This window comes from Labeo rohita, chromosome 1 (assembly GCF_022985175.1).
Source record: "Labeo rohita strain BAU-BD-2019 chromosome 1, IGBB_LRoh.1.0, whole genome shotgun sequence".
NCBI lineage: Eukaryota > Metazoa > Chordata > Actinopteri > Cypriniformes > Cyprinidae > Labeo > Labeo rohita.
This window is the reverse complement of record NC_066869.1, coordinates 17653444-17667997: the sequence shown is the minus strand read 5'-3', so window position 1 is coordinate 17667997 and position 14554 is coordinate 17653444. Positions and strand designations below refer to the sequence as shown.

The 14554-nt window shown below is 31.0% G+C and overlaps 1 protein-coding gene across 1 annotated transcript in view; it reads left to right on the top strand.

Annotated features, from left to right (window-relative positions):
- Positions 1-14554, top strand: part of tbck (TBC1 domain containing kinase) — a 60188-nt gene that overhangs the window by 11487 nt on the left and 34147 nt on the right. The window contains exons 10-21 of the mRNA XM_051114900.1: positions 1280-1428; positions 1540-1678; positions 1817-1916; positions 3682-3731; positions 3844-3973; positions 4320-4418; positions 4710-4772; positions 5055-5181; positions 6790-6840; positions 6953-7036; positions 7457-7542; positions 13530-13566. Of these exons, the coding sequence (XP_050970857.1) occupies positions 1280-1428; positions 1540-1678; positions 1817-1916; positions 3682-3731; positions 3844-3973; positions 4320-4418; positions 4710-4772; positions 5055-5181; positions 6790-6840; positions 6953-7036; positions 7457-7542; positions 13530-13566 (1115 nt within the window). The remainder of the gene's footprint in view (positions 1-1279; positions 1429-1539; positions 1679-1816; positions 1917-3681; positions 3732-3843; positions 3974-4319; positions 4419-4709; positions 4773-5054; positions 5182-6789; positions 6841-6952; positions 7037-7456; positions 7543-13529; positions 13567-14554) is intronic.

Below are 14554 nucleotides of genomic sequence, written 5' to 3'. Positions count from 1 at the left end.
CTAATTATTACTATTTAGGGTTTATTTAATATATTTGTTTATTTTCAGTTTTAGTGTTAGTTTCAGTTTTTTTTTATTTGAGATCTTTTAGATATAGTTATTTTACATTTAAACTAAAATAGAAAACTGAACACTAATAACATTAGAAATATGTTTACATAATGTTTTATTAAACTTTATTTTTCAGTCTAATATTGTCATAGTTTAAATTAATAGTTCAATTTAATTTCAATTAACACAAATGTTTTTTAAGATGAATTTGAAAATTTTATTTACAGTACATTAACTAATGTTTACAGATACATCAGATTTTTAATGTATTATTAAGGTTTTTCTAATTATTACTATTTAGGATTTATGTAGATTTTTTTTGTTTTAACTAATATTTTTATAGTCGAAATAAATAGTTCAGCGTCAATTAACAAAAATGTTTTAATGAATTTTGAAAAAAAAGTGAACACTAATAACAAAAGTTTGTTTAGGTTTTTAGTCTAATATTTTTATTTTTTAATTAAAATTTTCAGTTGAAATGAATACTGCAACAGAATTTCAATTAATAAAAATGTTTCATAGTACATTTATAATATGTTAATGTATACAGTACATTCACTAATATTTACAGATGCAACTTTAATTTTTAATAAAATATTAGTAAGTGGTAATTAGTAATTAGTAATTGTTCATGTTAATTAATATAGTTCATTAATGTTAACAAATAAAACCTTATTAAATTGTTACCAGTTAAACTAATCAAGTTAAACTAAATTAAAAAGAGAAATTAATTAAATTACTTTTTATTTTAGTTAGCATTTATTTTATTTTATTTTATTTTTTAAGTTATCTTGCTTTCGTCTAATTGAATTGTCACATTATTGAAACTTAATATTAATACTAGTAATAATTATTACATAGAGTAAGTAAGCGTTTATTTTATTTCAGTTAATGTTTATTTTATTTCAAGTAACAACTTTTTATGTTTTACTTTTAGTTTTAGTTAACTGTAAAAATTAATTTATCTCTAAAGCATTGAATAAATGAAAATTTTCACACAGGGAGTTTTGTAAAAGTTTTTTTAAGGATGAAAGCCCTAGTTATTTGTTTCAGCCTAGTTAAGCAACTTTATTATTTTATTTGATTATTTTTTTATTTATTTTTATTTCAGTTAAGCTTGCTTTCGCATTGAAAAGCACATTATTAATGCATACAGTATGTGAGTAAACAAAGAGGACCGAACTTATGCTGAATTAATAACAGGTGTCTAATTGTTCTTGTCTTTCAGAGCCACCCCGGCCGAGCTTTTGGGAGACCCTGTGTTTGAGAGCGTTTCCTGTAGGTACACTCCCTACCAGAGCCCTGTGCGTCTGTTCGCCGCCTCCCCGCGCTGTGCTCATTTACAGCTTCCTGAGGACATCAGTGAACTCTGTAAAGGTTGGGGTGCCCAGATCTCACACTATGAAAAAGTCTTGAAAATCATTTTAATGACTATAAAAAAGTAACTTCTAAAAATACTGTTAGTGACTACGCCGCTGTTGTGTGCAGATGATGGAGAGAACTACCTGTCAGAGAGAGCCATAGATGAGGTGTATCACCTGTGGTGTCTGGCAGGAGGAGACCTGGAGAAAGAGCTGACCAATCAAGAGATCATCCAGTCAAAACCTCCCATCTGCACCCTTCCCAAGTACTCACACGTCTCTCATCCACACATATCGCCAGCTTTAGAATCAGCTTCACAATGTGCAGAATAAGTCATACTGTACGTTTTTAATAGCTGTTGAATTGTAGATTATTAGCATTGTCAAATGTGTTTGCTCTCCAGGTTTATTTTGGAGGATGGCGAGTCTTTTGGTCAAGGCCGAGACAGAAGTTTCCTCCTGGATGACACAACTGTGACTCTTTCTCTTAATCAGCTAAAAAATGTAAGGGTGTTTGTTTCATATAGGTCCTCAAATGTAAAATTGTAAACATAATTTTAAAAAGAAATACATTTTTATATGCAATATATTTAGTTGTATAGGATATTTTAGAATTTTAGGAAAAGGTTGATTATATTGTGAATATTGTAGATAATATTTTAACTTTTTCATTGTACATTTACAATTATCTTCAATATTTAGATGTATAATTTGGGTTTATATTGTGAATGTTATAGACAGTATTTCAATTTTTTTTATTGTAAATTTACTATTGTCTCAAAAATTTAGATGTAAAATTAAGATTTGGGTTTATATTGAATATTATACACAATATTGTATTGTATTTTACAATATTATTAAGATGTACGTTAATATTGACAACTGTAGACAATTTTAAATTTTACTGTTGTACATTTACGATTATCTTCAACATTTAGATGTATAATTATAACAATATAAGAGTTTATAGTGTGAATATTGTGGACAATATTTACATTTTTATTGTACGTTTACTATTATCTTAAATAATTAGATGTAAAATTGAGATTTGGGTTTATATTGAATATTGTAGGCAATATTAAATTTTTTATGTTGTACATTTACGATTATCTTTAACATTTAGATGTATAATTATAATTTGGGTTTATATTTAAAATTGTACACAATATGTAATTTTTTTTATTGTACATTTACTATTAACTTAAATATTTAGATATATAATAAGGACTTTGGTTTATATTGAATATTGTTGACAATATTTTATTTTTTTTATGTTGTACATTTATGATTATCTTCAACATTTAGATGTATAATTATAATTTGGGTTTATATTTAATATTGTACACAATATTTAAATTTTTAATTGTACATTTACGATTAACTTAAATATTTAGATGTATAATTAAGATTTGGGTTAATATTAAATGTTATAGACAATATTTACCTTTTTTATATATGTAGACAGTATTTTATTTTTTATATTGTACATTTACGATTATCTTCAACACTTTATGTATATTTAAAAGTTGGGTTTATATAGAATATTATTTTTTTTGATAATTAATATTAATCATTGAATATTATCAGTATTTATTTTTTATTGTACATTTATGGTTATCTTAATATTGTAGACAATATTTCATTGTTGTACGTTATTGTACGTTCATGATTATCTCAAATATATAGATGTATAATTAAGATTTGGGTTTATATTGAATATTATTTTTTTGTGATAATATTGATAATTGAATATTATCAGTATATAAATTTTTTATTGATTTAACTTAAATGTTTAAATCTATAATAAGTATTTGGGTTTATATTAAATATTGTTGACAATATTTTAATTATTTTACAGTACATTTATGATTATCTTAATATTGTACAATATTTAATTTTTTTTATTGTACATTTATAATTACCTTAAATATTTTGATGTATAATAAGGATTTGGGTTGATATTGAATATTGTAGACAATATTAAAAAAAGTTATGCTGTACATTTACAATTATTGTCAACATTTAGATATAACATTTAGATTTGGTTTTATATTAGATTTTGCATAAAAATGTAAATTTGCATCATCCACTTAATTAATTAATTTTAAAAAAGAACAAAAATGAAACATCTGAAACATGCTTTTTAAAAAAGTCGTGAAAAGTGTTGGAGCTAAATTTGGACGATATTAGCCAGTTTTTTTTGTTTTTTTCCACAAATGCTAAAAAACATGAGTTGAAATACTAAAACACTGCTAATCTCTCATTCTAGAGGCTGAAGGATGTTGCAGGAGAGACGTACTATCCGTTATTAGAAGATGAGTAAGGAATCATCTCTTATTCATTAGCTCTCATTTTGTGTTCAGTATTCTGGTGTGTCTGGCAGCAGTCAGTGTCTGTCTGATGCTATAGAACTGTCCCGTGTGTCCCGCAGGCAATCCAGCCTGCCTCAGTCTAACAGCAGTAATGAACTGTCTGCCACCATCACACTGCCCCTCATTATCCGGGAGAGAGACACCGAGTACCAGCTCACCCGCATTGTCCTCTTCGACAGACTGCTCAAGGTCCTTTACACACACTCACACACACGGTTTCTGAAAATGACCATAAGAATAGCTGATGAAATCACCTGATGGATGTCCACCCACAGAAAAAAATAACTCATAAAGAGTCAAAACGAAGTGCTGGTTTTTATCTAAAAAGCCAAAAGTTGTTGTCAAGGTCCAGTTCTAGAATTTAGATGATTGATATTTTTAAAAACTGTCATTGATATTGATTTATCAGTCCTTTTTGGTTGATGTTTGATGGTTGATTCATAGTATATCAGTTTAATAGACTTCCTCAGCTCATAAAATGAGTATGAACATCACTGTAAATAATTCCATAAATGTGTTCTACATTCATTTTTAGGCGTACCCCTACAAGAAGAACCAGATCTGGAAGGAGGCGAGGGTTGATATTCCTCCTCTTTTGAGGGGTCTGGCCTGGGCAGCTTTATTAGGAGTTGAGGTGCACACAAATACTGGATTTACGCCTTGGAAAATATTGTAGTTGTTCAGCAATAGACATTTTATGACTTTTTTTTTATAGGAAACCGCGGAGCGATTTTCTTTAAAGCCAACTAAAAAGCACGCAGGTCATTAATGGAGTATTGAACTGCTGTATTTGCACGTCGTGTGCAATCAATCAAATCTGACAAAAGTTCAATGCACATTTCACTTTTAAAGCAATACCGTTATTCCATTATAATATTAAACATGCCTTTTAGTGCAACATTTTAATTCAGATATACTCCCACAGGGAGATATCCAATCAAAATATGACGGCATCGATAAGGACACGCCCATCCCCACTGATAGACAGGTGAGAATCTTTTTCATGTGTTTAATAGTCTTTGCACTGATTGAGGTTATTGAAAAGCTGAATAATTCATCAGCTTGTTGAATAATTCACTTTGTTTGTGAAGTGCCTGTCTTCACCTTTAAGCCTTGTTAAGATTTGACTATCCACTGCTGAATATTTCAAACCATCCTGGAGGGAACATCGCTGACGGAGACCTCTTCACCACTCATCTGAGTTCATTTAAGGCTGCAGATTTTATGCATTAGATGCTTCATTCAGCCTTTGTTATTTTTTGTCACGCAGATCGAAGTGGACATCCCTCGGTGCCACCAGTATGACGAGCTGCTGTCGTCACCTCAGGGTCACATCAAGTTTCGACGGGTGCTCAAAGCATGGGTGGTTTCCCATCCGGATCTGGTTTACTGGCAAGGTGATGGAGCAATGCTTGGGTGGGGTCGTATGCACGGTTTGCTCTTTCTACCACTAGATGGCACAAAAGACTCAGTGTTTCTTTAGGATGTGCTCTTTGAAAAAGATAACTGATGAAATTAAGTGCGTGTGCTGATGTGATTTATTATTGTCTGTGTGGGTGAGTCTCATGAAACCTGTTAAGAGCACTTATATTTGACACTTGAAAATTAAGAAATTTAAGAAAACTAAGCTTATTTTAAGGAACATCAAGGTGTTTTTATTATGCCATTTATTAGTATTACATTTAAACACATTTTCCACCAAAATTATAATTCTAATGGCTTGTAATTGCTCATTATATTCTCATCACTTGATTTAACAACAACAATAAATAAATTAATTAATTAAAGCCATTTAATTCATTACCATAGTGTACAAATTACAGTTTAAATAACTGTATTTTGCATAAAGTAAGATTTTTAATGTTTTTTTAAAGAAGTCTCTTCTGCATTTATTTGATCCAAAGTACAGCGAAATAGTAAAAATAAATATGTGAAATATTTTTTCCTTTTTTTTAAAATAACTGTTTTAAATTAAAAAAAATAAAAAAAAATAACTGTTTTAAAATTTTACATTTAAATATATTTTAAAATGCTATTTATTCCTGTGATTTCAAGGCTGATTTTTTTTTTTTAACATTTTAGCATTTAGTCACATGATCCTTCAGAAAACATTCTGTAATTAAATCATTCTGATTTTTTTTTTTATATTATTTTTTATTATTTTTATTAATTTAAAAAAAGCTGAGTAGAATATTTTCAGGCTTCTTTGATGAATAGAAAGTTCAGAAGAACAACATTTATCTGAAATATAAATCTTTTGTGATGTTATAAATGTCTTTATCATCAATTTTGATCAATTTAAATCATCCTTGCTAAATAAAAGTATTAATTTCTATAATTTCTTTGCCCAAAAAAATAAATAAAGAATTAAACAGACTTCAAGCTTTTGAATAGTATAATGTATAATGTTAGAAAAGCTTTTTATTTTTTATTTTTTTATTTTTATTTCCAAAATTATTTCATTTGAATCATCTTTGAATCTTTTGATTCAACAAAAAACCCTGAAAAAAAGTACTAAATATTTAAATATTGATGATAATAATAATAATAATAGTAATAAATGTTTCTTGAACAGCAAATCACATATTAGAATAATTTCTGAAGGATCATGTGACACTGAAGACTGTAAGGTGATGCTGAAAATTCAGCTTTGCGTCACAGGAATAAATTACATTTTAAAATATATTCAAATAGAAAGCAGTTATTTTAAATAATAAAAATATTTCACAGTTTTACTGCTTTTGCTGTATTTTGGATCAAATAAATGCAGGCTTGGTGAGCAAAAGAGACTTCTTTAAAAAAAAAAAAACATTAAAAATCTTACTGTTCAAAAACTTTTGACTGGTAGTTTATAATTAAAATAGTTTCTTTCTTTCCCTCTTTTACTTCATGTTTCTTTCTGTCTTACTAATTTAAAAATAATGTCACAGTGCAAAAAATCTCAGTCCTCCTAAAAATAAGCGAGATTGTCCTGTATATGTGTTCATTTGATGTTTTTGCTTTAGGCTTGGATTCGCTTTGTGCACCTTTCCTCTATCTAAATTTCAACAACGAAGGTAAGATTTCTGGATATTTTTGATGTATTAAGTTATTTATTTTTTGACGTTCTTCTTGATATTAGTGCCTCTAGCTGAACTAACTCAGTCTTGTTATTTTTTTCCCTCTCAGCTCTTGCATATGCATGCATGTCGGCCTTCATTCCCAAATATCTGTACAATTTCTTTCTGAAGGACAACTCGCATGTCATACAAGGTGAGTTGATCTTCGTACAGAACTGCAGTAATGGTTTGGGAGCGTGCAATTTTCAGTCCAGGCTAAAAAAAAAAAAATGCCCACATTTTATCAATTTACAGCATGCCCGATTTGTGTGGCAGTTTGCACATGCTTCCTTGCATTGCAGCTGTTTCATAAAAATCCCTTAAGTGTTTATGGCTGTTACACTGCAGTGATTAAAGCCATAAACACTAAAAGGATTTCTGTAGCTTGACATTTGGGCATGTTTGTTGTTGCGTTTGCTAGCTCAGCTGTCAGCACTTGAAGAGTAGAAATGCTTTGTTTTGCTCTCCTATTGAGTTTGGAGCAAAGTGTTTGTCCTGCCACGGGTGTAACGTGTTAAAAGTGTTTTTGGCCTGAGTACAAACACCTGAATGCTCTTATTCTTCACTTCTCCAGAATATCTGACCGTCTTCTCGCAGATGATTGCGTTCCACGACCCTGAGCTGAGCAACCACCTGAACGAGATTGGATTCATACCTGATGTAAGTGTCTTCCTGAGATATAAAATCAAAATCAAATCAAAACTGACATGACATTTACTTTTTACATGCCCCATGAAATCAATATTTTATTTTTGTGGCTTTTAGTCCTGTTAGCTTTGAGAGTCATCTGTGTGCCAGTATACTCCTAAAAGTGTTTCCTTTGGGAGAACAGGAATTATTGTGTCTAAAATGTAAGAAATCAATTACTCAGTATTAACTTCTTCTTGTATTTAAGTGGTTAGAAATTTGTTCATGTCCACAACACTAAATATGAGCTGTAATAACATTAACTCGTGCCTTAGAAAACACCAGTGAGCTTATTAATTTTATTTATATAATATATAATTACATAATAACTAATTATATTGTATTTTTTTTAATTATAGCTTGTGTTATAATAGTAATAATATTCTATTATAAATAAATTTCTACTTTAATTATTACTACTAAATTATTGCTATTTAAACATAATAAAATGCACTAATTTCAGGGTTTCTGCAGATCTTAAAAAGGTCTTAAAAAGTCTCAATTTGCAGTTCCACAAATTAACTCCTTAAGAAATTTGTCTTAAATTTGGATTAGCAAAGTCTCAAAAATTTTTACATCATTTACATTACAATACCTTTCTCCCCAGCCTGGCTCAAATGGCTCAATTGGTTCAAAAACGCATTGTTTTTAAACATCATTTACATTATGATTGGTTTTCTCCCAGCCTGGCACAAATGGCTCAATTAGTTCCAGGTTTAATGCAGGCCCGCCTTCTTAAAAATAAACTGTGTTATGATTGGTTAGCTGTCCCACTGCGTTGTGATTGGTGGACATTTTAGACTGTAGCCATTTCTCAAATGGAACAGCAGCAAAGTTCGGACTTGCATCCTCGTAGTTTTCGGGACTCCGATTATCTTCACTGTCCTGTAATTACTAAGCAAATGGATATCAATATGATACCACTGCCTCTTTTCCTTTTCATTTAAACATATTAGCTGCAAAAATGTAGTTCAGGGAATGTACATAACATTACAGTGAAACGAAATATTCTATTAAACAGCATTGCCTCGTTTCTTTTTCATTTAAAATATTAATAGCGACATAAATGTGGTTCATGCAACGCATACACCCATTACAGTAAAACGAAATGTCAATCACCACTGCCTTATTTTGTTTTCTTCAAAATATAAACCACAATCCTCTTTTCATACTCAAAAAAATAAATAAAGCATATTAATATGTGATTTAGGCAATATGTGCACTGTGTCTAATACATCTTTACTCTATGTTTAATAAAATAAACATGACAAGCACAACTCTGCCTTTTTTGTTAAATGTCAGTTTTAATGAACAATATTAGCCATTGTAAAAGTACAAGTATAAAGTATTAGAGACTTCTGTAATCAGAAATAAAGACAAAAGCAAACAATTCAGTCAAATGCATGCTACAAAGTCAGTGTTGACTTATGATTGATAAATAAATAATTTATGAAGCATAACTTTGTCCTCATAACTATGACCTGGAATAAAAAAAAATAGTTTCATGAGATCAAAAAATAGCTGTTAGATTTGCCCAAAACGAATTATATCCTCTTGTTTAACCACTACAGAGACATCAGAACTAGCGGCAAACGTCAGAAGGACTAGCCATTGTGAGGCTCTCTCTGCGGGGTACATAAGCACTGAGCAGTCGGTGTTCGTCTGGAGCTCACATCTCCCAAATCTGCAAAACAAATTTTCAAATAGGCGCTGTCTTTATAAATAAACCGCAGATTTGAGTTTTAAACAACTACATTCTCACCTGAAATACTCTTAAAACTACATTTCATGACACAACAACAGTAATATTTTGAAAATTATGCAGGTTTTCTCCTCCGCCATTAACGCTCGCTGATTGGTGTGAAATGCATTATACCAGTCGCACCTCGACACGTGTTTTGACCGCATTATGGCTCTAGTAATCAATTGGTCTTAAATTTACCTTCATTTAACTTCATACCTTATTTTTAAAGGGTTAGTTCCCAAAAATGAAAATGCGTTGTGGTACTCTTGTGAACATACATCAAAGATTGACACGGAAGAAAAGAAATTGTTAAATTAAGACCCTGAAGAATCATATCAACTTGTGGAAAATGGGCATCCGATGACCCCTTTAAGTCATTATTTTTCCTTTCTTTGCACACAAAAAGTATTCTCATAGTTTCATAACATTATGGTTGAACCACTGAAGTCACATGGACTATTTTAACATTCGACATCCTTACTACCTTTCTTGGCCTTGAATGTGTCAGTTGCGTTGGCGTCTACGCAGGCTCAGAAAGCTTTTGAAATTCATCAAAATATCTTAATTTGTGTTTCAAAGAGGGTCTTACAAGTGTGGAAAGACAAGAGGGTGAGTAATTAATGACAGAATTTTCATTCTTGGGTGAACTGTCCCTTTAAATGGTCTTGTCATAGACCAATCCCCTATCACTCAGTTTCGAGTTGATATTCATATTGTCTCATACTACATTTTTTGAAAGATAAAACACTTTGATTACATATATAATGGTTTGTTTCTGACAGCAAATTCTCTATAGAGTGATCGAGCACATCTATGCATTCACGTCCTGTCACACATCAGATCTGCAATGGCTTGTGTCATTGATAGGGCGCTCACACACGCAGCTGACCCTGAGATTTGATCGCTGGCCAAGTTTTCTTCAAACACACACACCCTGGAACATTCTGGGATTCTTTATTTTTTAAAATGCCAAGTTGATGTCTCTCTACACTGATGGATAGGTGACCTCCACAGACAAATCCACCCACAGCCCTGCGATTGAGGGTCCAAATAAATGATGAGTTGTGGGAATCAACACGGAAATGGGTTTTGATGCAAGAGGAGTGAACTGGTGTTCAGTTCAGCCTCTGCACAGCTGCTGTTCTGGTTCGACAGCAAGAATCAAAAGAAGACTCATGAGAGGATGTAGCCGCTGCTGAACCGGAGTCTCTGAGAAGACCATTATATACGCTTAACCCTGCCGCGATTCCCAATGCATTCGATCTGGAAGTGTTTGTTTTCTTGTCAGCACAATCCCAAAGTCACCTTGCGCTCTTTTAAAGCATCCTTGTTAGTATGCTTTTCACTGGTGGACGTTGTTAACACAGGCCAGAAAGCAACCACCCACAATACCGTAGCCATGTGGTCAGTCCTTAGCAACCGCCCAAAACACCCTATTTCTTCAGAAAATCTAGCTTTTTTTTTTTTATCCGTCACCAGATGCTTGTTTGCATGATGGCTGTTTCTTCCCACAGTTGTTGTCAGTTTAATTTTCACTGTAGTTGGGATCATATTTGATCTTGACTTGACTTATCTTGTTATTATCAAACTCTCTTTGAGGCATGAATGCATCTTGGCTGATGTTAGTGAAGGATTTGGCTCAGTTCAGTAAAGTCTGCATGAGTGCTATTATATTTGGCAGCCAAAGGCCTGAAATTCGCAGCAAAATGACCTAGTTTTGTGTCCTGCTTCAATGTTGGTATTCTGATAATGTTGGATAGGTCTGTTTTTGCCAAAGCTAACTGCTTTTATGTTGATTTCCTTTCAAAGTATTCATTGAATTGCTTGGACAAAATAGCAAACGCGTAATTTCGGACCTAATTGGGTACAATTCATTATGATGCAATCAAGTACAACATTCTGTTAAATTACTGTCTTTAGACAGACACTAATGGCAGTTTGTAGTCAGTAAGGTTTTTTGTTTTTTTTTGTTTTTTTTGAATAAATTAATACTTTTATTCAGCAAGGATGCATTAAAATTATAGTCAAGTGACTTATTCAAATAAATGCTGTTTTTTTTTACTTTACTTTTCTATTTTACTTTTACTTTTCTATTCAGTAAAAAATTCTCAAACTATATAATTGTTTCCACAAAAATATTAAGCAGCATAACTGTTCAACATTGATAATTACTAATAAAATGTTTCTTGAGTATAAGTCATTATATTAGAATGATTTCTGAAGGATCATGTGACACTTAGGACCCTATTAAATCCATTTCAGTTTTTCCCTAATTCTGTTTTTGAATTTCTATTTTATTTTATTTTTTTTACCCTCCAATATTCTTTTTTTGCCATTTTAATTTTTCTGGATTCCGTTTTGATTTATTTTTAATAATTAGCTGACATTTTATTAATCAGAAAGCATGTCTAATTAATTGAAATCATGAAACTTACACAATTTAACAGCAATTTATTAAAAGTTTGACAAAAATTACATATTTAAGGCCCAATGCAATCCGTTTTATTTTTCCCAAGTTTCTTTTTATTTATTTATTTTTATTATTATTATTATTTATTTATTTTTTTTCAAAATTCCATTTTTTTTTCAGTTTAAGTTTTCTGGATTCCGTTTTTTTTTTCCCATTTTAATTTCTCTAGACTTTGTTTTAATAATTAAATTATATTTTATTAATCAAAAAGCATGTCTAATTAATTAAAAGCATGAAACTTATACAATTTAACAGCAGTGTATTAAAAGTTTAAAAAAAGTACATTTTTTAAAGCCCTATGCAATCTGTATATATGTGTGTGTATATATATATATATATATATAATTTTTTTTTTTTTTTATTTCGATTTCTTCCCATTTCAGTTTTTCTGGATTCTGTTTTTTTCTTTTTTTTTTTTTTTTTTTTTTTTCATTTTTCATTTTTCTAGACTCTGTTTTAATAATTCAATTATATTTTATTAATCAAAAAGTATGTCTAATTTAGTTTTACTTTTTTTTTTTCCTCAAATTCAGTTTTATTTTTATTAAATTCTGTGTTTTCCATAAATTTTCTGGATTTAATTTTAACGGTTTTATTAAACTTAAAAATCAAAACCAATCTCTAATTAATAGATTGTATTAAAAAATAATATATTATTATTATTATTATTTTTTATAATTTAACAATAGAACTCCTGCTAATAATAAAATTATTAAGTCATATATTTCTGTCACAATTTCCTCAAGTTAAACCAAACTTTTATTTTGACAGGTTGCTGTGAAGACCTTTATGTTTCTGTTTGTATATAATATGACAATAGTTTTTCTCAAAAGAAACGGTAAAATGCTCATGAAGTGACTCTCAGACCAGTTCTGCAGATATATTGAGGCGGCAGAGGCTGAAAACACAGCAAGGGTCACATGTGCTTCAGTTTGTGTGTAGTAAACGAAACTGCACATCTGCGCCATTCGTTCACACAGAGACACCAGAACATGCAGGATTCATATTCAAACACAGACACTAGTCCATATCGCATTTTGGTTTAAGTGTACTGACCTACTTTTGATTTATTAATCCAAAATTTGTCAAATAGCGTGACATTCCACGTTATACAGTAAATTCCAAACTCCAAACTTTTGAACGTTATATTGTTGAACGAGCATTTTGTTTCCGACACCATCTATATTAGGTGTCAGGATATCATTGGACCTGGTCTCATCACGCGCAGCTCCTCGTTGCCTCTTATTTCGACTCCTCCGCGGCCATGCTGTCATGTTTAGCAGCGGTCAGTCTCAGTCAGAGATGGAGCTCTTCCCAGCAGGGAGCTGATTTGGCTAGACCGAAGCCTGTCTCGCGCTCGTCCTCTCATTTCTCCCTAAACCCCTCTGAGGCCGAGCCACCAATCAACTGCTGAAATGGATTATACATCCTACCCAACCGCAACCGAGCAGAACCATGGGAAAAGAGGCAGTGTTGGAACAGGTGCTGGAGGGAGACGGCAGAGAGACACGGGGATGTTGGCTGTTCATTACACTCCCACGCACGTCCTCTCGTTTCACAGTAGGCTGTGAAGCAAAGGCCTGAATTGCAAATACAGGTTTCCTCTGATGAATTTAACAATCGCTGAGGTGTTTTATTGGGAATTATAAAAGGGCCCTTGCTGTTTATTCATATTAATCACATTGTTACTCATGTAAAAATAGCTTTTGTGCAAGAATGAATGTTCTTTCTTTCTCTTACTTTCAGCTGTATGCGATCCCGTGGTTCCTTACAATGTTCACACGTAAGTATCAGCCACTCATTGGCAAGATTGAGCATATGCTAATTTTATAACTATTTTCTCAATAGATTATTGCTAATGCACTACATCATAATAGCAAATAGGACCTTATAATGAAGTGTTACCTTTCCTTTTCCTCATAAAGTTGGCTAGTTCCTAATGTTCAACTTTGTGGAATTAAACCTCTTCAAATGAAGGCGTTAAGATGAACCATTCGCTAAAATTATAGAAGGACACACAACCTTGGCTGTAATTATAGTGATTTGCACTGTAATAATTTATGGCACGTAATTTGGTGTGGTGAATTGTTCTGATTACATCTTTGATGATGATAAATGTGTCAGTATTGTACTTTTTCAGAGACTTGCATTTCCAAAACAATAAGCACTGATGGACTAATTTTGCATTGTTTAATCAAACATACTGTAATGTCCAGTGTCTTATGGTAAAAACACACAATAATAATAATTTGTATATTATTATTAGTTGTAGTAGTAATAATAATTTAAAACTACACTATCAGTCAAAAGTTTTTGAACAGTAAGATTTTTAATGTTTTTTTAAAGAAGTCTCTTCTGCTCACCAAGCCTGCATTTATTTAATCCAAAGTACATATTTTTACTATTTATAATAACTGTTTTCTATTTTAATGTATTTTAAAATGTAATTTATTCCTGTGATTTCAAACCTGAATTTTTAGCATCATTACTCCAGTCACATGATCCTTCAGAAATCATAAAACATATATACATTATATACATAACAAATATTATTATTATTATTATTATTATGTTGAAAACATTTTTTTTTCAGGTTTCAGAAGTTCAGAAGAACAGCATTTGTCTGAAATATAAATCTTTTGTAACACTGTAAATATCTTTAAAAATCCCTTTTGATCAATTTAAAGCATCCTTGATAAGTAAAAGTATTAATTCATACAATTTCTTTCCCCAAAACTATTATACAGACTCCAAGCTTTTGAATGGTAGTG